Here is a 25125-nt window from a genome sequence, read left to right on the forward strand (position 1 = left end):
AAACAGCTCTTCAGCTGAAGCAGCTAGGGATTTGAGCAGGGAAATCTGGCATGGAAATGACTTTCATTACACTCGTGCGCCTGAGCATTCCCATGAAAAACTGCTTTTGATCAGCAGGCGGCTTGGAAAGGCTGCGCAGCCCCGCGGCTTGTGCTGCCCGTGGCCGTTCCCGCTGAGGAGCCTCAGGAGCAGGGCCGGGCCCAGCCGCCATCGCCGGGGCCGCGGCGCCATCTGCGGGCGGAGCGGCGTGAGGGGAGCGCGGCTGCCGGAGCCGCCCGGGAGGCTGTCCCCACACAGCCCCGGCGACAGCTCTCCGCCGCAAAGCCCGTTCCAATCGCCATTTCTGGAAAGACATTCCTCATAATGTCCAATCTGAACCTCCAGCACAGTTCAAGGCGATGTCCTCTCATCCTGTCCCTTGTTCCCCGAGAGCAGGGCTGATCCCCTCCTGGCTGCAGCCTCCTGGTCAGGGAGTTGTGCAGAGCCATAAGGTTCCCCCTGAGTGTCCTTTTCTCGAGGCTAAACACCCCCAGCTCCCTCAGCCGCTCCTCATGGGATTTGAGCTCCAGCCCCTTCCCCAGCCCCATTCCCCTCTCTAGACTGGTTCCAGCACTTCAGTGACCTTCTTGAATTGAGGGGCCCAAAATGGGACACAGCACACAAGGTGTGGCCTCACCACAGGGACAATTGTGCCCTGGTCCTGCTGGCCACACCATTGCTGACACAGGCCAGGTGCCTTTGGCCTTCTTGGCCACCTGGGCTCACGTTCAGCCACCACTGACCAGCAGCCCCAGGGCCTTTTCCTCTGGGCCACTTTCCAGCCACTGTCCCCAGCCTGTAGTGCTGCAGGGGGTAAGAGCAGAACTTGGCACTTCACCTTATTGAACCTCATACAGCTGGTCTCAGTTGATGGATCTAACCTGTCCAGATCCCTCTGCAGATCAACAGTCCCAACCAGTTTGGTGTCGTCCATGAGCTCAGGAAGGGTAAACTCAGTTAGGTACAGGACTTACTGCTGGTCTCCAAACCTGGGAGGTGGCTGTGGCCTCCAGGGGCACAGCTGATGGATGGCAGGAGATGCAGCTGCTGCTTGGTGTAAGCTCACCTCAGCCCCCATGCACCTGGCCCCAGAAAGCCCAGGGGTCACTCTTTTTGACTTTAGCTGTCATACTTTGCAAAATGCATGGCTAATCTTGGTACATAAAGTACATGGAGGATTGGGTAGAATCAGTATTGCATCCACCATGGCCAGTCAGGTTAAGCTCAGCATTGTTGGTCTGAAGCTTTCCCAAACTGCACCTTAAAAATCACCATATGGCTCTAAAACTTGAAATTATTAATGCAGATACACTGGAGCTTTTATGTGCCCTGTGAGTCCTGGAGCCTTTTAGAGATGCATCAAAAACTCTGAAACCCAGTGAAATGCTCTGTGGCACATGGGAGGCTCCAAAGCAGCTGGGCCTGTGCCAGCCAGCTGGGACCAGCTCTGCTTTGTGGTTAGTGACTGCTCATGCCATACGGGGTGAGAGGGACACTCTCAGCTCCACTGAAATTCAGGGAACACTGAGTTCACTGCAATGCAGTGCAGTAGAACTGCAACAGGAAAGAGGGACAAATGCAGGTGCTTTTAGGAATACAACCCAAGTTAATTATGGCAGTGGCATTTTGCAACCACAAAGAGGAGAGGGAATGCAGGAGCAGAGGCAAAGCCTATTCTCGAAGCTGTTGGAAGCTCAGGAAGGTGTGGAGCTGCTAAGCCTTGCACAGCAATCTAGTTCCCTAACTTGGTGTGATGCAGAGAATTTCAGTACAAGTGGGTTGGGATGGGTAGGGTTAGGTATACATGATGTGCTAGCAAATCCATCATATGGAACTGCTGACTGACAAAACAGGCACAGTCAACAAAGTGTGCTGTGCAGAAAAGCACTGCATACTCTGACATTAGCTGATGGGTTGAAATAGCAGTTTTGTTTTCATTTCTTCCCCAGTTTAGAGGCTAAAAACCCACACCACCCCACCTCCCAGCAGTAAAAACAAAATGTGCACAGAGCAGGGATAGTTTTACAAAATGCACTGTGGTCCTTTGGACTAAAAGTTTAATTCCCTGCACACATGCAAGATTATCTGCCTTTAGGAGGCAGGGCTAGCTGTGGTCATTTAGTGTCTGTCAAAGCAAACTTATTGATTGTACCCAACTGCTCTGAAGCAATTCATAAACAGGAAATACCAATACAGCAACCAGTAGCATTTTGCCCAGAGCAACATCTGTGCTCCAAGCAGCTTAGTCTAACACTAAACAGTACAAATCTGTTGATAACACAATGTCAAATGGTAAATCTGGATCAGTGTTGCATATATCCAAGATTAAACACTTCTGAGTCAAAGCCTTCAACTCCATTAGAAAGAAATATGTCTTAATTCTAATCTTGGTATAGTGGTGTTAGTGTGGAGTTACTTTGCTGATTTCACAGATCTTATATCACACTTATTAAATGGTAACTGAGATGCCCAAGGTATGTTAGCCTGAGCTGTCTGCACTCCAGCTAAATGAGAAGTGTTGAATAAAGGCTAGTAAACATGTCAAGACAAAATAATTACACTAAATATGACTTTTATTGCTATGCTTATTTTGCTATAAATTAACAATGAGAATGAGGACATACAGTAAAAGCTGCAGTAAAGACAGGGAGTGCACAAGAACATAAAGGTTCTGGAGGGGAAACTTGTTGCATGCTACCCTCCATGACTTGCACAGACTTATGCTGAGGAGGAGAAGCACAAACACATCTGAGGAACATGGGTGTGAATTTTCTCCTCCAGTCCACTTGTGTAGCTGGTTCCATCACCTGCTGAATCTTCACTGAAGAACAGAGTAAGCCAGGGTTGGATGACATGCAGGCTAGCTCCATCTGGACACTGCTCAGAATGTGCTTCAGCACTGGGGAGGTGTATCTTTGCTGGAAGTCAGTGCAGTTGTTCTGTACAGAAACTCTGCCCACCCCCTCCTCCCTAGTCCATAAGCCTTTACCCACTCACTGGAAGAGACTGGCTCTCCCTCAAATTCATGCAAAAGGAGCCAACAGTTATGTTTTCACATGTAACACAGAATAACCCTGACTGACCTCTTTAATGTGGTCAGACTTATCAGAGAGCTGAGCATTCCCACCCCGCTCTCAGGAAGCCTGGCTCTGTCCAGCTGTCCATAACTGCAAGCCCAAAAGTAACAAGTCCCAGATGAACATCTGGACTCGTGACCTCCTCAATTCTGAACAGACTGGCACTGCTCTACAACAGATTTATCCTTGCCTGACAGTGTACACTGCACAAAAACAGTGCCACTGTGGTACCTGTGAACCTCCCACAGCTTTAGGGGGCTTCAGTATTGGGCCCAAAGCAGGAATGTGCACTATGCAAATATAACTGGAATTAGAGTAATGAATAGCACCATTCAGAAACAATCATTTCAACCTGCTTTGAAAATTATCTTGCCACCCCTGCAGCCTCTTCCCATGACTGTGGTATCAGTGGTCTGCAGAACCTGGCATGGCTGTCCCTCCAAGCCCCAGATCCCATCTCCTTCATCCCACAGCACCACCCACACCAACTGCAGATACATGAAGTGCAGAAAATGGCTACTGAGTCACGACTGTGCATCCAGCCAGACATTCCTGTGCACCTGACCAAAGCTCTGCTCTGTTCCTGAGCAACAGGAGACACGGGCCTGTCTTCAGGAAGCAAGTCTGAGCTTCAACATCCAGGAACTTCAGATGGCAATCCATGCTGCTGCTTTGTGCACCAGGATGTTGCCACTTCTGTCTCTGCAGTGAGATCAGAAAGGCTACAAGCACCTGCAGGGAGATAACTGTGCTCTTGATTTCAGGCTCTAGCACAAGCTTGTACACTTGCTTTCTGGGTTCTAAATGCCTGTGCTTCTGAGATAGAAAATAGTTCATGACTGTTGTATAAAAGCAGCCTACTGTTTCCAAGCTGAAACTACAATCTTTGGCTTCTATTTGTAGTGTATTTTTCCACTGAGAAGTGTAAGGTTATTTTCTTAATGGAGAATTACTTACAATTTGAACTTTTTAAAAGACTTTTTTTAATTTCAACCCAGGAATGTTTTGGAATCAACAATCTTTATTTTATATACTTCACTTGAAGAAACTAGGGACCTAGACAGAGTTATCTCCTGAAAACACAAAAGACATGTTCCCCTGCTGTGACTAACAGTTCTTCTGAAAAAAAGCCCAAACCAAAACAAAAAAGCCAGCTGATTCACTTTTTGTTATCCTTTCCCAGTCATTAGGAAATTCAGAAAATCATATGATGCCCAGTGGTTTTATTCTCCCCCACTCCTTACAAGTTAAGAATCACAGAGGATTAGGAGGAGATGGAGGCATTGTGCAGAACAAACCAAAGAGCAGCACAGACCTGTAATCAAACTCACCTCTTAAAGGGCTTTTTAAAAGGGCAGACATGTTTGTCCACTTACATTCCATCCCTTTCTGACCTCGGGGTCTCTAAGAGAGCTTCAGTAGTGTACTGCAATTTCCTTTGGTTTGGACTAGCAATAGGAAACTTTCACTTCAGTCCTTTTTTGCACTTCCAGAATGTTCTTTCAGTACATTTGCCTGGCTGAACACGTGCAGCTTGTGTTAACCTGTGAAAGGACATGCTTGCACATTGGTGTACAGCTCAGAGCTGACCTCCTGAAGGCAGTTTACCTTCCTGGATTAGGCCACTCCTATAAAGCAGCCACAATGACATTTGTCTGTTTACTTCCAGTGATTGGTTGAGTTAGTGCTAAGGCTCATGAAAGCCTAGTGCTTCCCCTGGCTGCTACCCAAACTCTTGTCCAGGACCTCTAGTGCTTAAATAAGTAGGACAGAGCCAAGAGAATTTTAGGATGAAATAGAGAAGATTGGGACTTCAGCTAAATTTATATGGGTGCAAGTTCTCATCTACTTTCATTTTCCTGACATGAAACCCTGTGAACCATAAGGAAATTAACCTTCTCCTAAATGGAAGCATAAGTAAGACTTAACATTGAAACAGTATGCGAATACAGGAAGCTAAAAGTGGAAGTATAAAAATAAGTCCTCTTACTATAAGAGCTCAGCTTAGGCACCCTGCCTCATTTACCTGAACAAGAAAGCCCATGCATTTCTTCAGAGCTCTCTTTCCTTGCCAAGCACAGCTCAGCATGGATTAAAACAGGCCATGTAACACACAAAACAGCTGCACTCCAGGGGACAGCACGCTGTGTAGAGAAACCACACATAAAAGCAAAGCCAGACAGGTTCCTTGGAGTGTTTATGGAGGGAAGAGGAGACCTGCTGAATGTGAGGGGGTACATACAACAAACCCAGGCTCAGCTGTGCTCAAAATTAGTTGCAAGTAAGGAACCTGGTTCAGCAAACCTTGGTGGCTAAGAAGCAGGCATCTTATCCTAGCCCTGGCAAGGCAGCTGATATCAAAGTGCCTGTGTGCAAGCTCTACTTGTTTTGCTTGTCTCTCCCCTCCTGTTCCTGCCTGCAGAAGGGCTGGCAGGCCCCACAGAGCAAGGGCTGTTCAAGTTCCTTCTCCTCCTGCAGCCTCTGCAGAGCCCTGGCAGTAAGGAGCAGAGACAATGGCTGGCTCCTAACACTGCAGCTGCTGCAGTGTCTGAGGCTGCTGTTCTGCAGACACCTGCAAAGCTAAAGATCCAGTACTTCCATCTGACCAGAGAAGAGTCATCCAGGATAAAGAGGGAGCTGGAACAACAAACACTGCTCCTCCTTGCCACTGGTCATTCACATTTCTGGGACAATAAAAGAATTGAGGAGTGCTGCTGCTTCTTATGGCTTGCTCATACATTCTCAGAAACAACTTCACCTGGATGGTGTGAGAGGCAGGTACAGGGCTGCACCTAAGAAAACACACTACCATCTGCAGGCAAGTCTGAAAACAAAAAAAAAACAAAACCTCAAGCATGGCAGATTGTCTAATGCCAAGGAATCTTTGCTGAGCTCTGTGTTTTTCCAGGGAATGTTTAAAAGCCAGTAGTATGTGTATACTAATGCAGGACTCCTGTCAACCTCTTATTTGAGCTAGATCTTAGACCCCTCTCCCCCAAAAAAATCTTTTTTTCCTATGGTGTTTACAATAGCAGTCTGTTCATAAAGCAGGTGACTGCTACCACATGACACTGGTGCTCATATTGATCCATATAATTCTGAACATCAGACCAGAATTCAAGAGCAGCACATGCCATTTCCAACCACTTAACTAAATGGTGCCTTTAAACTCTCATTAAGACAGTTAAGAATCAGTTATTAAGATGTCACTACTGAAAAATAACTATTGCATTTTTCAAAGTTTAACAGTAAACAACATTGCCAATATATTATTGCACACAATAAAGGGGTTTGGAACTACAGAGATAAGGAAAGGGGAATCTAGAAGACCCAAAAGAGTGATCCCAGAGCCATCCCAGTTGCTGCTCCAGCCAGCATGCCCAGTGCAAGATCTCCATCGCTGTCACGGTAGCGCTCTCGGATGATGACATGGTTTGCAGGGGGCTGCCCATAAGGTCCTAGGAAATAAGAGGTTGTTGGGAGAAGGGCAAAAGAAATGTGTATCTTAATACCATAAACTGCAATTTCAAAACACCTGTTCTTTCACCTTCTTCCTTCAAATGAATACTAATATTTTGTCAGCTGCACAGGTAGGATACATTTCTGCTTTGGAGTCAGCCTCCACATTAATTAAATCCAAGCAACACTTCTAGCCCTGTAACAGCTTAATATCTGTGAGGAAAAGTCATCACAAATGTAAAAGTGAACATTGTTCTGCAAAGACCCTATGAATTACTTGTATTTGTGGATTTAATGTAAGAAATAATTCTAAAATTGATTCAGCCTTGAAGTTTAGGCAAATAGTTTAGTTCTCCCCCTTACACCCTCCCCCTGAAAAAATATTTGACAGGTCTCAAGCCAGTCATTTGTCTGAAACTGTGCATCAGTTATTTACATTTACTGCCTACTGCAATTCAGCCTTCACATCTTGGACTGATCTGTGGGGTGGTGACAGCTGCTACATTTCTGTTCAGATGAAGATTGGCCACTAGTAAGAAATTAACCTTGGACTCAAGGAGCCACCAGCTGACCCCTGCTCTGTAACAGACTTGTAACAGCTTCACCTGTCATGTTTTCTGATTCAGCTCCTAGCTGCAAAGCAAACATTACAGTACTGGTTTCCCTTCCACACATTTCAGGGAGATTAAATGTCCTTGAAAATCTCACAATGTTTTGTAACAGATTCTTAAGTAATCCAACTAAATACAACTAGGAAAGGTTTTCACTGACTCTCAGCAATGCATGACTCTCCCCCCTGAGAAGGACTATGTCACTGCAGAGAAGGAGGCAGAGCTGAAGGTACAGGGTTAAGTGAGGTGCTGTGGTGAATCTGAACCCTAAGGTTTAGTTCCTGTGGCTCTGGTGGAGTAACCAGTACCTTAACACACTGCACTTGCAAACGGCTCAGGGGAGTTTGATGCTGCATTGTTATCATTTGGGTTTGGACTGCTGGAAGTTTTCAAAAACATTTCTTGGGTTTTTAAAAAGCTACTGCTTTTGAGAGCCAACAGGACACACATTCCTCTGCGTTTGAATATGTATCTTCTGTATCTTAGGATTTCAGTAACTTATATGAAGAAAACTTTAAAAGCTTTAAAGGCTGATGCACCTCCCTTATATAAAAAATGGAAAAGGCAAGTGAAATAACCTGAAAAATGCCAAATGGAAAACAAAATCTCCTTCAAAAGATATAATAAATAAAATATTCTCAGTAGAGATTCTTGTTTGCAGTCAGATCATAAACAAATAGTTTTCTCATTTTTAGTACCATACAACTCTAAAGCCCCATTTCTGTAGGACTGGGGCTCTGTGCAAAACTAACCCTAAATTAAGGTGACTGATTAAAAGCACACCCGACAATTTTACTCTCTGCTTCCTGTTTTTGAGATTTAAAGCTATACAAACCTGAACAGAGGAACAGAAGATTTCGTTTAGCTGAAACGCTGCCTTACAGCAGCACATGGGGAAGGAACCAGCTACAGCCTTATTCAGGGAGTGAATTTACCTTTGAAACTTGTGTTTAAATAATTAAACTAGGTTTAAAAGCAGCAGATCAATGAAAATCTCCATCAATGCCCAATATGGAGTACTGAATCACAAAATCACATCTTCTTCTGGCTCTTACACCTTTCATTAGGAAACATGCTGTAGTTAAGAGTTCTGTATGCTTCAAAAGGAGTTTATAAAGCAATGTAACTATGCTGAGATCACATAGGGAAGACTAAATCCCTTAAAAGCAATTTCCCTGCAGTCCCCTTGTTGTGAAAGGGTGAGTGGACTGGCTTCCAGTTCCAGGTCAGGTTTCTTTCTCTGCGTGCAGGACTGGTGGCTGGTAAAGGATGGTGATTAACAGAGCTAAAGCCAGGAAGATTGACTCAAACAGCTTCTTTGGGAAGGTGGAGCATGTGGCTGATTACCTTGGTATGGATACTGATAGGGCAGAGCATAAGCTTGTCCATTGGAGGCATAGATGATCTGAGGGCCCACGGGGGGGTATGCACCATTGTACTGATCATAGCCATAGCCATAAACCTGGGGAGATTAAAAAGGGCTGTTACACAGGTACACTCTGCTAGGGATCCAGTCAAGCACACTGTTCAATCTGCCTTCATGTCTAATGTAATTAAAATTTCACTAAAGTATCCAGGCTATAGCCAATCTACACCCTGGACCCAAGAACAGCTGCTTGAAAAAAAGGCACTCCTAAGCAGCATTTGCTGTCTTCCTTCCCTGGACAACAGCAGAGGCAGGGCCTGCATCATCAGGCAGAGGCACAGCAGCCCTGCCAGCTTCTCCTCTCTGCCCTCATGCCAACAGCAGCTCTCTGGGGAGCTCAGAAGTGCCAGGAAGGCAGCAGCCAATCCCAAAAAAATCCAGCCAGCCCTCCAAGAGGGTATGCTGCAAGCAAATGTCAGATTAAAGACAAATACTCTAGAGCTGTATGCTTTAGAAGCATACATTTTTCTCTTTTTTTTTCTTTTTTTTTCTCGTTGTATTTAATTTTTTTCTCCAAAAGAGAAAGCTGCACAGAGGAAGCTTCCACCACAACTCATTCTTAACAAGAATGAGAGGCTGGAGCACATAGTGCAACAAGCAATAGTGCTCCAAACTATCCCCTCACATATTTCTGCACATCACTAAGCACAGCCAGAATTCCCCAACATATCCTGGTTGGTGCCAAAGCTACTCCTTCACTGCAAAAGAACTGTGTATCCAGGAACTGGAGTTATTGTGTTGCTGTGACATCTTGGTACAAAATCCTTACGTGTTAAAAGTGGCAATTCCTGTCAGTACACCCTATTTCTAAAACTCCTGATCTTACACCTTTCCAGTGCTTGCACAACATCAAAGTGTAGTTACACCTCCTTATGCTAGAAGCTGCACAACCAATATATTTGAAGATCAGCCAAATAAATTCTGTCTCTCAGAAGCTTTATTTTTCAAGTTCTGAGCAGCCACCCCTTTATACACCTCCCAACCAAATGTGCCTCATCCTTTTCAAAAGAAATCCATCTCAAATAAGAGCAGCAATAGACTGATAGTGTCTTTGCTGTTGTAAAAGCTTTAACGCTGGGTGTAAGAGTACAATGCAGAGCACTTTGTGAGTGCTTGAAGGAGGCTGCTCCTGATGCCTCACTCATGTTAATGCTTCCTGACTGCAGCTCTTACCTCAGGTGATGGTGTGGCATAAGCTGTGTAGGGAGGAGGGGCTGAGGAAATGGCTGTCTCATCATACATCACATCAGATCCCACGTAGCCCTAAACACCAAGGATAGAGAGCAGTTATCACCTGTTCCTACAGACAGACAGAACAGTCTAGGGATTAAAACTTAATGACCCCAAAGAAAAAGTAACCTTTAGCCACACTGCATGTTAAGAAAGCAGTGAGTACCTTGTAAATGCTGCAGAAAGAAAGTACCTGGAGACTAGACCTGGGACAGTACAAATTCCTGATCAGCCACAGAAAGGAGGCATAAATTTTTTCCCTGTGTGTGTGCCACAGACAGGGAAGTGTGTACATATGTGTACATGCAAGCACCCTGGCTCCTTCCACCATTCCAGAGCCTCAGATTTAGAAATTACCCTCCTGTTCATTTTCTGTTTTCAGGTAAAGAAATCTTCACAACTAAGCTGGCTGCTTCCTGGCACCCTAGAATTATTGTATCACCAAGTGGTGACTTGCTATCACCAAGTTCTGCAGAAGCAGGTAAAGGAAACAAATGCAGTAGCCAAAAGTGGTTCCTGAGGCAGAGCTGGTAACACTTGAGTCCATTTAGAATAAGTTCTCAAAGACAATTAAGATTTCTTACACTACATTTGTATTCTTGCCCCTAATATCCAAAGATCTACAGTGATGCTCTTATTCCCTTTTCCAAGGCAAAAACCAGCTCCCATTCTTTAATTCACTAGGGAACATTTTAATAAACCAACAGCAAATGTTGTATTATCTCTTGGACTGATGAAATCATGGCATTTGAGGACACAATATGGTTATATCCCAAGTCAAACTCATGGTGAAGATTCTAAGGACTGCTTGAAACACTGTCAAAATACTATATGAAGTGGTATTTCCATCACCTGAGAAATCTGCTCACATCTTAGCAGTAAATGTGTTCTGCCCTGCCACAGGGATCTCTGTACAAGCAATGCATAACCTGTAAATGATACAGTTCTCAAAGCCAAGGTGATCACCCCACTATTCCAGTGAAGTTAGGAGGTACTGCTGGATGATTGAAATTTTTGAAAAGTGTGTCACACTACACACCTACAGACTCAAACCCACTTCCCCAGTTAGCCCAAGTCCTCATTGGACACCTTTAACAGCTTTGGAAGATGTTAATTTATGTAATATATGTATTAATTTGTGTAGAGGGCTACCTGGGTAGCCTTGGGGTCTGCCTTGGCTGACCAAGGTCAGCACTGCCACATTTTGAGCCATCTATCAAGGCTGGCAGCAGTGTCAGAGGCATGAAAACAGCAGTTCCCATTTCCTGAAACCAGGAGCCACCATCTCACACACAGGTGAGATAACTCCCCTAAAACTAAGCAGACAGACCATGAGTGTTGTGTCCTCTGCATGAGGACAAATCCTTCACTTCTCATTTAAGGCCACAGGCAGTGCAGCCTGGCTGCAGTCAGAGGTTGGTTCAGCCTAGTCATCCAAGGAAAGCTAGTGCTGCAGAGTACTCTGGAAGGCAGACTAAAGGAAAAACAACTTGCAGAACATGCAGAGGTAATACACTCCTCTTCAGCATGCCTGCACTCCCTCCAAGCATCTCACTCTTCCCCATGTCTGTGCCAAGAAGCATCCCACAGTGGGATGGATGTACATTAACAAACAGCTGCTGTGTAGTAAGCTTCCTTTAGCACTGCACCCACCTGGGAGGCAACAAACACTAGGAGTGAAAAGTTCATTTTTGCTGGTTGCAGAAGATTTGCTTATTGCCCACAGCCTCAGTGCCCACAGACCAGCTTTCCAAACATTCACTTCCACCCAGAGAAATCATTCCTTTAAATCATTCTTTTCTACACAGCATTTCCCTGGACTTGGCTGCAAGGATGTGTTTGTGATCCAGAGAATCATTCTTCTCCACCCACAAAGCTTTACTATCATGCTCATGACCCTGTTTTTCTCTAGCAGAGAAGGATGGAACGTGATTTCAGAACTAAACTGCTGGACCCACAGAACACTGATGTGCTGCTTCTCTATCACTATGAAGTCTAGGTAGGACACTCACTGTGTTTGTTCTGGCATCCTGGAGAGCAATTTTCCATGCCCTGCAAAAAAAAACACCATTGGTTAGTGGAACACTGATAAAAATTAATGCCACCTTTTTCTTTCAGGTCAATGAAACAAACAAGGTTAGCAACTAGAGGTACTGCAGGAGCAGAGTTTGAGGTACTGCACGTGTCAAAGCCTAATGAGAACTCAAATGAATGCACAAAAGTGTTACACCAAGACTAAGAAATAATTACTTCCTTTGCAGAGCTGAGAAAGAATGAGGAGGAGCAAGAGGAGGAATGGATGCAGTTTTGGAGGTCCTTGTTGCAAGCACAACAGGTAGGAAATATGCAATCATGCTTAGGATGAGGTAATGGGAAGAGATGCACCCGAGCAGAACAGCTCATCTGTGCTGATTAGAGCAGGGGCCTTGCTGCTGCTGCTGCTGCTGCTCCCAGGAGGCAGAACACCTCACCCAGCTCCTCCCCTGCCACAGGGCTGGGAGCATGCTCCACAGAACAGACTTCTTGGCAAACAGTGGTCACAGAAGTTCTCTAATTCTACACAGCCCAGTTCAGCTGAGAGTTCATAATCATGGAATATTCCTCCTATTGCTACTGGGATGTCCTTGGGCTAATGCCACATCATGTGCTCTTGAAGAATGGCAAAAGCTTAAAAAAATCTGTTCAACAAGTCTTGCATTAATCATATTAATCAGATTCTTCTACTCCTCCTCACCCTTCAGTGTTTCAGTGAGTTAACTTGAAGTTAGTTTGCATGAGCTAGACAACTTCTAGGAGACATATTGGGGTTTTTGTCACTGAAAACCTGCTTTTATCTGCTTGAAAATTTTCTTAAAACATTTCTCTGAAAGTTAGAAGGGAGGAAAATAACTAGGGAGGAAGATAAAAAGGGATAAAAACAGGGAGGTGCATCAAAACCGTTATTCTCTGGCTGTCTTACAGGCAGTCATCTGCACTCTCTGCACAGAGGTTGACTGTCTTCCCATCACGGCAAACAATCTGCAGTAAACAGTCTCTCTGCTTCCCCTCTGGAGGCTGGAAATCTGAGTGAGAAAAACAGAGATGAGTTACGAATATAAACAGCATTACATGAGCACATGTACAATGGACTCAGATTAAGCAAGTCTGGACAAAATAAACTAGGGCCAGAGATAGATGCCTTTCACAGCATCAGAAGGAGCCCCAGAAGGAAATAATCTGTTCTTACTCTTCAGAGTGTCCTGAAAATAAGCAGCTCTGAACACCTTTCCTGTGAAATGCAAGTGTCTCACAGCAGAACCAATCCATTCTCAGCAGCAGGTACATCCAGCACTTGTGTCCTTCCCTTGTGTCAGCACCAAGTGGATCACTAACAAATGCCAGAAGGAACTTAGGAAAAACATCTGCTGAGATTTCCCATTTCTAGCCGTGCCTCTCCAGCCAGGCAGCACTGTGGTTAGCCAGGAAAGCTCTGTACCAGACACACAGTCCTGCTGGGAACACCCCATCCTCCTGCATGCATGGTACACTGTCCTCACTGAGTTTTAACAGGAAGCATCAAACCCTAACCTAACCTATCACACGGTGATCCCACACCCTGGGTATCTCTAAAGCAATTTAGGAGTTGGTGGGGTTGAGTTTTTTTGGAAGGTGAGGGATTCAAGACCAGTGAAGTTGCACACACTTTGGACACGTTTACATCTGCAGCAGTGCTGTATGTGGTGTGCTGGGCAGGCACTGAAGTTGTAAAGAATCTCTGGATACACACACAAATCCTGAAGGTTTCATTATTACCTCGACATTCATTCCCCACTCTGAGGTTGATGCAGTGGATTCGCATGTGGATTTTATCCTCTAGATCACGGCGACTTTGATCATCATAGAATATTAAGCGGCCATCAGACCACAGATCAAACCAGTTCTTCTTCCAACGCCGTAAAATAGTACCTTAAAAATCAGACAGTCATTCTTGAGGGCACATATCAGGAAATATTTCTGTCCTAAAGTTACTAAACCAATAAATCCTTCACAGTTGCCCCAAACAATATTCCAAAAGTGCCAAGCAAAATCCTGTATTACAACATACCCACTTGGGAATTGGGTGCCATACTTTATGAATTCAAAGCAAAACTGGTTTTATTTAAAGTACATGACCTGATGCTTGAGTTCTAACTTGCTGCAGGAACATGCAGAGGGCATGATTAATTGAAAGACACAAAGTTGAGGTGTCAGGTAAAGTTTTCAAGTCCCCACTTACACAGCACTAATTACAGAGCAGCATTTGAAGCTGAATGTCAGTCAGACACCTCAGATATGTTTATATCCTGTTTCCCAGGATACAAACAGGAATATATCCTGGGAGCACCCAAAGGTCACATGGGAATGCTGTCATGACACGTCATTGTGTGACGTATCCTTAAAGTAAAAAGGAAAAAACCCAACAAAAACAACCCACAGAACTATTTGTTCTAAGAAAACCTGGGAATTACTCCAACATCAGCTGCTCTGATGTTTTCTGAAGAAATCCCAGTGAACAGGGAGAGAAGGAAGAGAAAGAGCCATGACTTACTTTGCCGGAGCAGCCATCCGCTCTTCACAAATGCCATTGTTGCTTAATCTAGTGAGCAGAAGGGGAAGGGGGAGGGGGCAGAAAAGCAGTTGTCAGTATTTCACAATAATACATTAGAAAAAGGCATCTCAGTACCATCTATTAGAGCTGAGTGCCCCCAGCTCACGTTGCAGAGACGCAGCAGATCCCAGCTGAAGATACTCAGTAAGCACAACTGGTGGTGCAGGACGTAACAAGAGCAACTGCTGCGATCCAGAGTGACTGTCAGAGACCACCTTGATGTTTGACTGGCAAACAGAGCCCTACAGCTGCTGCCCTTGGAAAATGGGGAAGAGGCAGACTGCAATGACTGCTTCCTGACTCACCAGCAGTTCCTTTCAAAGCCCTTCTCTCTGCATACGTGTACATCCTGTATTCTGCAGTCTCAAGTTACCAAGCACTTCTACCTACCTTTTTTTTTTCCCTGTACTTCCTCTTCTGTGTTTTTCATTCACTGGCTCAAAGTCCAGTCAAAACAAAAGCTGAAACATTTTAAACAGGAAGGAGAAAGCTGTTTTTTTTGACTTATGTTTCTTTCAAATCATCACTAGCTCACTCTAAGGATTAAAGTAAGTAAAAGATGAGCCCATAAAGTAAGATCCTCAGTTCTCCTCAGCTTTTAAATGAAGCTTGAAATAACATGGCAAGGACTCTGTGTTAAATTCAAGTCATCACATGTGACATTAAATACTCGGCCACTGCATTCTGGTTTATGAGCATGTTGAAAAAAGACATCAAACATGGGATATATTGGAAAATGAGGTTTTATTTTACAGCCTAATGGTGTTCTGATTATTGTTTTAAAAGAGATTATAAAACTCAGCTATCCAGATGCAATTGAACTAGAAAAGGAAGAACAAGCATTTTAAGCCTCCCCTGAGAAGGCTGCTTTTTAGAAATTATTTGTGTGGCCTGTAAGAGAGACAGATATGAGAGACAAAATGAGAGACAGAAATGACAGTGAAACCTTACAAATAACATTTTACTTGTGACAGGATAAGGGGGGGGGCTTGGGGGGGTGAAAGGTGGCATAGTAGATTTGATAGAGGAACTGCTCCTAGACAAACCTCGGCAGAATGTGTTTAAAGCTGAGGAGAAGGGAGAAAAAGAAGAGTTTTGTAATCTTCTAGTAAAATATGAAGTTACTAAGCATCCATCTGTTTCCTGGATTATTACTTGTAGCTGTGTCCTCTCAGACTACTGGGCAAATACTGTAGCACACAAGATTATAACCATCAGGATTTCATATTTAAGCAATGTCACATCCTGCACAGGCTTGGATATGATGGTAAGAACCACCTTCAGGTAAAGTTTGAACTCCAGGATAAACCTCTTATTCTTGACTTTGTACCAGCTTGCTGGGAAAAAAAAGATTCTACTGAGAGCCCACTTCTGAAAGGGAGTGTCAGACTTCTGTTCTGCTTTAATTGTGGTCACTTGGTCCTGCTCTGGGGTCTGAGCATGCTCTTGTCACCCCTAAACAGAGAGAGAGCTCCAGAAATAGAGGCCAAGTAATTCTTCCAAAGTAGCAAAGCAGTACAAAGGACCTGAGGCTCATTCTGCCACCACCCCAACCCAGGTTTCTGTCCCCTTGATTCTCCTTTACAAGCAAACAGTCTGCTTGCTCTTCATTTTCACAGGAATGAGTGTCTCTAACGGTGTTTCCATGTCTCCCAGTTTGCCCAATTAGGTGAAATCACTATTTCTGGAGACTGTTTCCTAGACTACAAGCCAAAAAACAATTTGCATGAACTTCAGTTCTGCTGCAAGTGTTACACTAGGCCATGGAATGTTGTTGCTACCTTTAAACCAACTCTGTTACACAATAGCATTAGATTTAACTTAGACACATAAAGGGGAAGAACCAAAGAAAATCTCTCTCTTGAGAAACTGAGTTTTGCCTGTGATTACAGAACAGCTCATGAAGAATACATTACATTCAGAATTTCTCAGAGCTGTCTAAAGCTGCAAGAGCAAACGGGGCTTCAGCAGCTGTACAGCACCTTGCATGTAACCTCAGAGGCAGCAAATAAATACCCTTTCCCAGTTCAGAGTGCCCAAAACTTCAGCTCTGGAGAGAGAGCAAGGAATCACACAGAAAAATCTGTCAGCACTTAAAGTAGGAGGTGCAAAAACAATCAGATATTCTTCCTTGTCCTTTTTAAGCACAAGGGCTCATTTGAAGTCCTGTACAGTATTCACACTCCTCCTACATGATGTTTAAAAGTGTATTTGCAGAGCTAGGAGATATCCTAGCAAGATCAGCTGCATCTGAGTAGTATTTACTTGTTAAACCAGCCCAGTGCTACCAACACGAAAAATGGGACTTAACCAAAGATAAATTAATTTATAACCAATATGAATAAAAGTGTTTTGCTGACTGAAATCTAAGAGGAGTAGCACTCTAAACTGAACTCAAGTTAGGAACAGATGCAGCAAAGGAGTGGGATGATTCCTTTCTGCTCCCTGGAACAGCAGTTTTCTCCATGGAATACAATGTTGAATATGCAACAGTCTGTTCCACTCTCCTTCCTGATAAAACACACTTTAAAATAAAACAAGTGTTTCTCCCTGCAGCTTGTAATCAGCAGTTGAGCCAGCAGTGTGCCCGACCCTGCAACCCGTGCCGATGGAGAGGGCTGGGACACCAGAGCAGCCGCGCCGGCGGTGCCCGCAGACTCCCACGGTTACTTCCCTGCCCGTGCTCGGGTGCAGTGCAGGCAGTACAGTGCTCACACGTAACCCCACCCGGCCCCCCCGCTCCCAGCAGCGCAAGTTCGCTATTTCTGGAGCCGCCTGGCTGCGGCCCAGCCGCGCAGGCCCTTTCCCGGGAGCTCTCCGGGCCGGCTCCGTCCCAGCCCTGCCCAGCGGTGCTCGCTCCCCCCGGGACAGCCCCAGGCAGCCCCGGCCCCCCGCTCCTCTACCCGGCGGGGCACGGCGGCGGCTCCGCCCAGCAGCGCCCGGGCTGGCCTGGCCTGGGCTGCCCCGAGAGCCGCGTCTCGCCCTCCCCGCCGCCGACAGCCGGGTCCCGGCACCGCTCCCGGCCGGGTTTGCGTCCCGCTGACCTTGGCGGGTCGGGCCGCCCCTAGAGCCGGGCCTCCTTGGCTCCCGTCCCCGCCGGCCCTGCCCCAGCCCGGCCGCCGGCCGTACCTGCCTCTCCCCGCGGCCGCCGCCGGCCCCGCTCCGCCCGCGGGCAGCGCCAGCCCCGTCCTGACGTCAGCCGCGCCGCCCGGCCCGGGGAGCGCCCGCCCGGCCCGGCCCGGACACTGACCCCGTTCCGCCGGTGCCTTCCGCCGCCACACGCCTTTGCCCGGCCAGGCCCGGACACTGACCCCGTTCCGCCGGTGCTTTCCCCGCCGCCACACGCCTTTGCCCGGCCCGGCCCGGACACTGACCCCGTTCCGCCGGTGCCTCCCCGCCGCCACACGCGCTTTGCCGGCTCTTCCAACCCATCGCCTCCTGCCCGGGCCCCCACAGCGGCGGCCGCGCTGCACTAAGCGGTTCTTTTCACGGGCTTTTTTTCTTCCCCAGTTTCTGATCTGACGGCACGGAGCCGCAGCAGAGAGGCAGGCGCTTTGTCCAGGCAGTCCCGCAGGCAGCAGAGGCCGGCGGCTCTGTGACCTGTTCCTAAGGCGGCCGCGCTGGGGTCGGTGCTGCCCGCCCTGGCACCGGCACCCACGGGCACTGCTCCGAGCCGCCGGCTAATGAGCTCCGTCACCGCAATTGTGTTTCCTTTCCAACGCAAAATGTACGAGATTGTTATGAATAGAAAGTTACCTATTTTTTTGTTTTAGGTTGCAGAGTTAAAAACAAGTCAGTTTTTAACAAGTCAGACCAGTTGTTGTAAGTTAGTTTCACTGCTAAAGAAAAGTTCTTCAATTACCTGTTAATGGCTGGTGATTAACCATTGTCCCCCTGATGCTGGCCGCTTGCCAGGGAGGGACACCAGGACAGACCCTCCAGGTAAAGAGAATAGGAGTGACATCAGAGCCAGTATGCAGATGAGAAATGCATTGCGCCCCGAATTTTTACAGTTTTTACAGGAAAAACCCCTAAAATTACGAGCCAACAAGTGACATAAGTGACGTCTAAGGATGGGAACGTAGTCCCGTACCTGCTTGGATCCTTTTTGCTTCTCACCCTAACCTAAAAGATGTTGATTAAAGAGACGCCCCGGGGTGTTAGAGTAAAAAGCTGGAATCTGCTAATCTCCCGTGAGGACGGAATCCCCAGCTCTGCCTGCAGACCAGCGGACAAAGCTGCATCACCCTCCTCCTTCTCCGTGCCATGCCTGGGAGCAGCAGCGGCGTGGGCACGACCCGTAGATTCCTCCCCACCTGAGCTGATTCTTCTTAATAAAGGCATTAAAAAGGAGAAAGATCTCCTGCCCATTTATTTCAAGATGGTTACTCTGGAAAATGAGTACAACCTCTTATGGAGATATAATAGTTCCCCTGATTGATGGGATTTCCTATTAGAACTTTTTCCAGGCTCATTCTAGCAGCCTAGGAGGGAATACCACTATTATAACAACTGTAAGTAAAAAGAAAAGAAAATTATTAATTTGTTTGCTTCAATCAATCTCTTTAAGCCTAGATAATACAGAAATAATATTTATCATAGATGCAATTTGACTCAATCTGTCAACAAGCTCCTCAAATTCCTCCTACCCATCTATTATCTCTTCTTGAGCACAACAGCAGTTCTAACTAGAAATTACACAGAAAGCGTGTGGCCCTGTACCTCAGGGCTGTAGTGTGGCCTTTGCTTTCATGTGTCTCTGAAGGACCAGAAAAGTGCTGTAGGCAGAACAGGGGGGATAAAAAGAGATCATCTATCTGTGAACAGAACACGTTTCAGAAACCACCAGTAAATGAGATTTGTGTAGGTCAAATTCTATTTATGTAGGAGTCCTTTCTCAGAGGCTAAAACTGTCACCTTTCATTGCTGAAAAAGTATTTCCAGAAACAGAGGTAAGAGTTTAGTGGTGGAAGGCAAGACAACCTTTACACCGGGGGAGGGAGCAGTTTTCTTCTGGAATGAAAAATACTCCTCTCAAGGATTTGGGAATTCAGCAGATCCTGCCCTGTGTGAACAGTCATGAAGGGACAGCTGCCTTTTTGGCACGTGTTCAAAGCACTGGCTGTCTGGGTTCATTTAAAACTTTCGTTTTCATATTAGGTTTAAAACCATTTTAAATTTCCTCAGGTGTTTCCTGGATGAATTCTCTCCATGGGTGCAGAGCATCAAGACTTTGTTTTGGAGCTGTCTGGGACCATGTCCTGTCCTGTACCCACCCTGGGAAGTCAGGCAGGGCTCTGAACCCAGCCACAGGAGTGCCACAGAAATCCCCTCTGAGGGAGCAGGACAGGGGCACAGATGCAGGAAAGATCAGATCTTCAGTCTGCCAGCAACCCAGGCATATGCTGGAAACACATGCAAACATCTCTCAGGCTTATCATTCTGAGATCTTTTGAATTAAACATGTTGGGCTCCTCATTTACTGAGGAAACTTTGATCAGTGAGTTTCTAATTAGCTGTGCTGCAGAGCCGAAGGCCTGAGTATTAATACCCTGAGCAAAAGAACGAGAATATTTAGGTGAATACTATTGCAACTGGGGATTTCTTTTCAAGTTATTTGCCAGGGATATGTGAAAGTGAAGGCTTTTGTTCAAATGTTCATAATTGCACTGTCAGTCTGGTAACTTCCAAAGCATGATGTAAGATTCATCCCCCACTAATAATTTTGAAAAAATGTTTGGAGTGTTAAAGACTTACCAAACCCTGGCTTTTTTACTCCCATTCTTGTCCTGAATGAAAGCAACCAAGGCTGAAGTTCAGCTTCCCCATCGTAGTTACAACATACCAGTTAAAATTGAATTGGCAAATTAAATTTCTAAACACCTATGAAATTGCTATTTGGGAAAATGGATTTGGAAAAATTGAGCCATATGTGATTTCTAATTCTTTGTCATAATGCAGCTGACATAATACATCTCTTCAATGCATGCTAAATTTTGATTGCCACCAACATAAGCATTTGAATTCTCACAGTCATTTGAGGGTCTTCAGCTGAAATTTGAATTTCAAATTTCGCACTTTGATTCATAAAATATAATTAGCCTCTAAATCAAGCAGAATATACATTTGCATTAAGAAAAAGCATTTCAAACAAAATACATTCCAGCATTATTAAGTATTATAATTAATGCTATTAATATTACTACAACTAATACATGCTCAATCAGGCCTTCTTTTTTTCAGAATCAGCATTGCTTACAAGGTAATGAAATGAGATGTAGTAAAATCAAGAAAACTATTATTCAACCAAAGATCCCTGCTTGCAACAGAATGATCAGGAGAGCTGTTGCTGGAGAACATCTGAATAAGGAATTCAAAGACCTAGGACTCCAAAAGGGTTATGTGGTTATTATTTATTAGTGTTTCAAAGCTTAAATATGAAGGTTATGGGCAACTTGAAAGCAGTAGTTAGGCATTAGGTGAGAATAGCAGAGAAGATAGGTCCTGAAATAAGGCAAGCTTGATTAACTGTTTGGGAAAGTAAGCCAGGTTGCAATAGTTTTTACATAGCCTATAAAACTTCCCTGATGAAAGAGAGATGGAAAAGAACATATTTCTGTTTTTCCAGAAGGTTGTATTGTCTTAGCCATGTGCATAACAGTCCTGAGCAGAAAGGTAAATCATAGACTTGGAAACATCTTTCTGCACACTGCCTTGGCTTTCAGTTCCTGCTATTTCTATGGGTAATTCACCCACACCCATGATCAAAATTCAGATTTTACCTGCAGTGTGATCAGTTTGTGTTGTGCTGTCACATGAGAGGTGTGTCCCCAGCTGAAGGGGCTCCTGTGGAGGTCCTGGACAGGATGCAGAGCACAGCTTTCCCTCCTGAGCACAGACAGGTCTCCTAGCAGGGCTATTGTCTTACACACCGGGAGCTAAAATGAAGGGCATGGATTTTTAGGTTGCTTTGGGTTTTGTTCTGCTCAAATCTGCAACATGTAATGTATCCATGCAGCAAAACATAACACAGAACTGCCAAGCATAGCACGTGTATAATGCATGTGGAATGGGCAGTGTGCTTGCAGGCTGCACAAATGCTCTGCTCCAGCTGAACCTGGCCAGTGCTCAGAGCCCAGCACCACACACTGTAGCATGTGCTAATAATCTGGGCACTGTGATGCCTCAGGATTTTAGCTTGTATATTTTCCATATATTTTATTATATATATATTCTATATATTTTATATTTTATTTTAATTTTTATTTTGTTTATTATTATTTATTTTTGTATTTATAATTTTATTATTATTTATTTTATTTAATATATTTAATATATTTTCATATATTTGTAATCCTGCAGTTCTTTAGTGTGTAACTCTAAACTCCATACACAGTGTGAGCTGCTGCTTTCCCATTTTGGGCAGACACAAGAATTCCTCCCCAGGCCTGGCAATCAAGGACACCTCACTGCCTCAGGCCCCAGAGATGGAAACAAAAGTGAGTTGGGGGGAGCAAAATTGGGGTACATGGCTTCATTACCTGAAGCTGTAATTGAAGATTAACCCCCAATATGCAAATGGCCCAAACTTATGAAAGTGTGAAAACCTGTGAGCCATGGTCCATTTAGGTACATTTTGGGCAGACAAAGCTCCCCAGGGGCTACACCCAAAAATGGACAAAGCCCTGCGGGGCTTCATCTGTCCTAAATGTACCTGAAGGCCCTTCAATAAATAGAACTACTTTTATTCCCTTAATTTTGTCTGGCCTCTGTTTTTAGGTAGCCCAACAAGGCATCAAGTGGAGCATCTCTCTTCCATGGAAAGGTTGAGGAAGTTGGGCCTGTTCAGCCTCAAGAAGAAACCCCTGAGAGGGAACCTCATTATTGTGCATAAACATTTAAAGAGGGGTGCCAAGAGGATGGAACCAGGCTCTTCCCAGTGGTGCCAAGCAATAGGACAAGAGGCAATGGGCACGAAATGATGCACAGAAAGTTCCACTGAACATGAGGAAGAACTTTCTTCCTGTGCAGTGCTGGCTCACTGGAACAGATTGCCCAGAGCTGGTGCAGAGTCTCCCTGCCTGGGGATAATCCAGACCCCTCTGGACACAATCCCATGCCATGTGCTCTGGGATGACCCTGCTGGAGCAGGGATCACGGAGGCACACAGGGGCTGCAGACGCGCAGGAAGGGCTGTGCCTCTTGTCTTCCCAGCTGCCATTAACTTAAGAACTGGATTTTGCTAAAGGTGATGTGAGAAACAGATGTGTTGACGGAACTGAGAAGCAATTTCAGAGCAATTCAAGAACTCAAACGCCTTAGGAAAAGTGTATTTTCTTAGAAAAATCTGTGAGCTAAGGCTTGAGAAGGATTGCATACTGACAGCAGGAGTGAGAGACTTGCCTGAGGGCATGAGAAGGCTGTGGCAAAGGTAGAGGAGCTCCTTGACCTCTAACAGAAACCATTCTTGCTCTCCTTTGCCTTCTCCTGGCTTGCAGTTTGTGCAGCACTCCAGACACCTCATTTCTGCCATGAAGTGATCTATTCAGACACTTATTATAGAGGAAACAGCACAGAGAGCTGTGTTCAAATAAGAGACATCTGCAGCTTCCTGGTGGCCAGTGTAGCTCTCTGGAAGCAGTGTGCACTGAGAGCAACAGACAAAACAAAACGACCAGCCAAAAGCTGAGGAACATTCTGGGTGAGACTCTGGGATTTCATTGTCAGCTTCCATTGTTCAGATCTGATTAAAAACAAACTGGCAGGAGAAGGACCACATGCTTATCAGACATGCCTGCAGGTCACGCCACTGGAAAGCCATTTCACTGTCACTGATGTGGCCTGTTTGGCAGGAACAGAGTTTTGGATCTCACTTTTATTTGTAGGCAGTTTTGAAAGGCACTGGATTATCAGGGATGGGTTAGCTCCTTTACAAATTGCAGAAAAGTTCCCGTCTCTTTGCAGCCATTCTGAAGAGGAAGAGAAGAAAAACCTAGCACAAAACATTTCTGTTTCCATTAATAACTGTGTTTGGGTCTGCCAGCCAGCCAGCATCAGTGGGAGCATTTCCTCTGAATTATCTAAGCTTTGACTCTCACCTTTACTTTACACTGGCTGTACTACTCCATTAGCATTTAAAGAGTGCTACATGCACAAAGGACAAGATCTACAGTCATAGCCAAAAGAAACACATGTCAAGGAAAGAAGAGATCAAAAGAATAATTACATTTCATTTTCACTGAGGGACTAAAGCACAGGGGCAGTAAGAATTAGATGCAGTCACCTGGAAAAACTGTGCCACTGTGATGAAACAGATTTACACCTCCCCTTGCCAAACTATCAAATATTTGTGTTCCCTCATCAGACTGCCACAGTCCAATGGCCACCAGCAGAGAAGCTCCCAATCTGTATTTTGGTCTAGGCCTATTTTTTTAACCTTATCTTCAGTTACATGCTGCTTGTGATTTGGACTTTGGAAGAACTGTTGGTGAGGGGGCATCAGTTTTGCTAATTTCATTCTTGAAGCTTGCTGGAACTGGTGAGTTAAAAGTCAGTTCCTTCCTCTTACTCTGAAGACCTGGTTCTATTTGTCTTCAAATGCATATTGAATTCTTAACTCTTAAACCCAACCTGCCAAACACTGGAATCAGTAGAAATCACAACGTCTTCAGAGGCTTTTGCATTAGGCCCCATATTTTTTCCCTTCTCTTCCAGCAGTCAGACATTAAAACACTGACACAAAGTGGAAGATGAATATCCATTGCCTCTTGGGAATTAGCATGCCGTGCTACACTGATATGTGTGGGGCATGCTTGTGTTTGATTTCTGCTTTTCCTGGGGACAGACTCCAATTCCTGCCTCTCCCAGAAGCCTCTGCATGCCTTTTGATTAAGCAGCAGGAGCTCTGGCTAGGAGTAGAGCTGCTTGACTGATGGTATATTTTATTTTATTTTATAGCTGAGATCTGCTGAGGTATTTTGGTTTTTTCCAAGTGGCCATAGGAAATCCCACAGTTATTTTTCAGAACCAAGGCCCTGTAAGAGGGCCAGTGCATTCCACATACCCAAACCCAGGTACTCAGAATTCTTTGCTAAGAATAATTTCTGCCAAGCTGTGTATTCCCACTAATGTCCTCTCACCACATTGCAGCATAGTGCCAGTTGTTGCTGCTAAGACAAGCCAGGAGCAAATTATCTCCTGCCAGACAAGGAAAGGGCCAGCATGGAAGTGTGTCTCACAAGTGTCTCTCTTCATCTACCCCTTTGTATTTAGGTCTTCTGAATGATCATTCTCATTTATTCTTGTTCTTTTTGAACCTCCACTCTGTCACTTCTAGACTGGATATTTCGCACATACACGTATTGAAGCAAAGACCTTCTAGACCTGTGGGCTGCAAGAGTTAGAACAGAGAATTCAACACTTTGCACCAGCATTCAACTTGTAGAGTTAGGAGATGGGCACCTGAGGAAACAATCAGGAGAATTTACACCTGAGCACAACTACAGATTGCATATCAAGCTGCAATGTTCCATGCATAAATCTGACTGCATGGTAGTTCCCTTCCAGCCTGCACCTAGGTTTGCCTTTTCTAGAAAGGCAGATGGAAGTAAATGCTTAGGCTGAGCTAAGAAACATCCCTTCTCCTCCTCTCCACTA

The 25125-nt window shown here is 45.1% G+C and overlaps 1 protein-coding gene and 1 long non-coding RNA gene across 6 annotated transcripts; one reads left to right on the forward strand and one right to left on the reverse strand.

Annotated features, from left to right (window-relative positions):
* Positions 1-2594: 2594 nt before the first annotated feature.
* Positions 2595-17993, reverse strand: PLEKHB2 (pleckstrin homology domain containing B2). Of its 4 annotated transcripts, none has more exons than XM_064435807.1 (8): positions 17844-17993; positions 14410-14457; positions 13635-13787; positions 12802-12904; positions 11855-11894; positions 9786-9875; positions 8534-8648; positions 2595-6574 (listed from the first exon to the last, which is right to left on the reverse strand). In XM_064435807.1, the coding sequence occupies exons 2-8, from the start codon at positions 14444-14446 to the stop codon at positions 6438-6440; spliced, it is 675 nt and encodes a 224-aa protein (XP_064291877.1). In that variant the 5' UTR covers positions 14447-14457; positions 17844-17993; the 3' UTR covers positions 2595-6437. The 4 variants fall into 4 exon arrangements, with proteins under 4 accessions (XP_064291877.1, XP_064291880.1, XP_064291876.1 ...); XM_064435810.1 differs by lacking the exon at positions 17844-17993 and adding an exon at positions 17720-17744; XM_064435806.1 differs by lacking the exon at positions 17844-17993 and adding an exon at positions 17599-17695.
* Positions 9014-12354, forward strand: LOC135309635 (uncharacterized). 2 transcript variants are annotated; one of them, XR_010369832.1, is made up of 4 exons: positions 9014-10323; positions 11758-11841; positions 11961-12015; positions 12104-12354. It is a non-coding gene; the product is annotated as an uncharacterized LOC135309635 (long non-coding RNA). The 2 variants fall into 2 exon arrangements; XR_010369831.1 differs by lacking the exon at positions 9014-10323 and having other exon boundaries at positions 11422-11841.
* Positions 17994-25125: the final 7132 nt, after the last annotated feature.

Source organism: Passer domesticus, chromosome 11 (genome assembly GCF_036417665.1).
Source record: "Passer domesticus isolate bPasDom1 chromosome 11, bPasDom1.hap1, whole genome shotgun sequence".
In the NCBI taxonomy this organism is placed as follows: domain Eukaryota; kingdom Metazoa; phylum Chordata; class Aves; order Passeriformes; family Passeridae; genus Passer; species Passer domesticus.

Excerpts from the sequence above, each read along its gene's own strand:
- PLEKHB2 (XM_064435807.1), bottom strand. The coding sequence starts at position 14,446 with ATGGCATTTGTGAAGAGCGGATGGCTGCTCCGGCAAA. Across the intron at positions 13,788-14,409 it reads CGGATGGCTGCTCCGGCAAA|GTACTATTTTACGGCGTTGG; the intron begins GTAAGTCATGGC and ends CTGATTTTTAAG. Across the intron at positions 12,905-13,634 it reads AGTGGGGAATGAATGTCGAG|ATTTCCAGCCTCCAGAGGGG; the intron begins GTAATAATGAAA and ends TTTCTCACTCAG.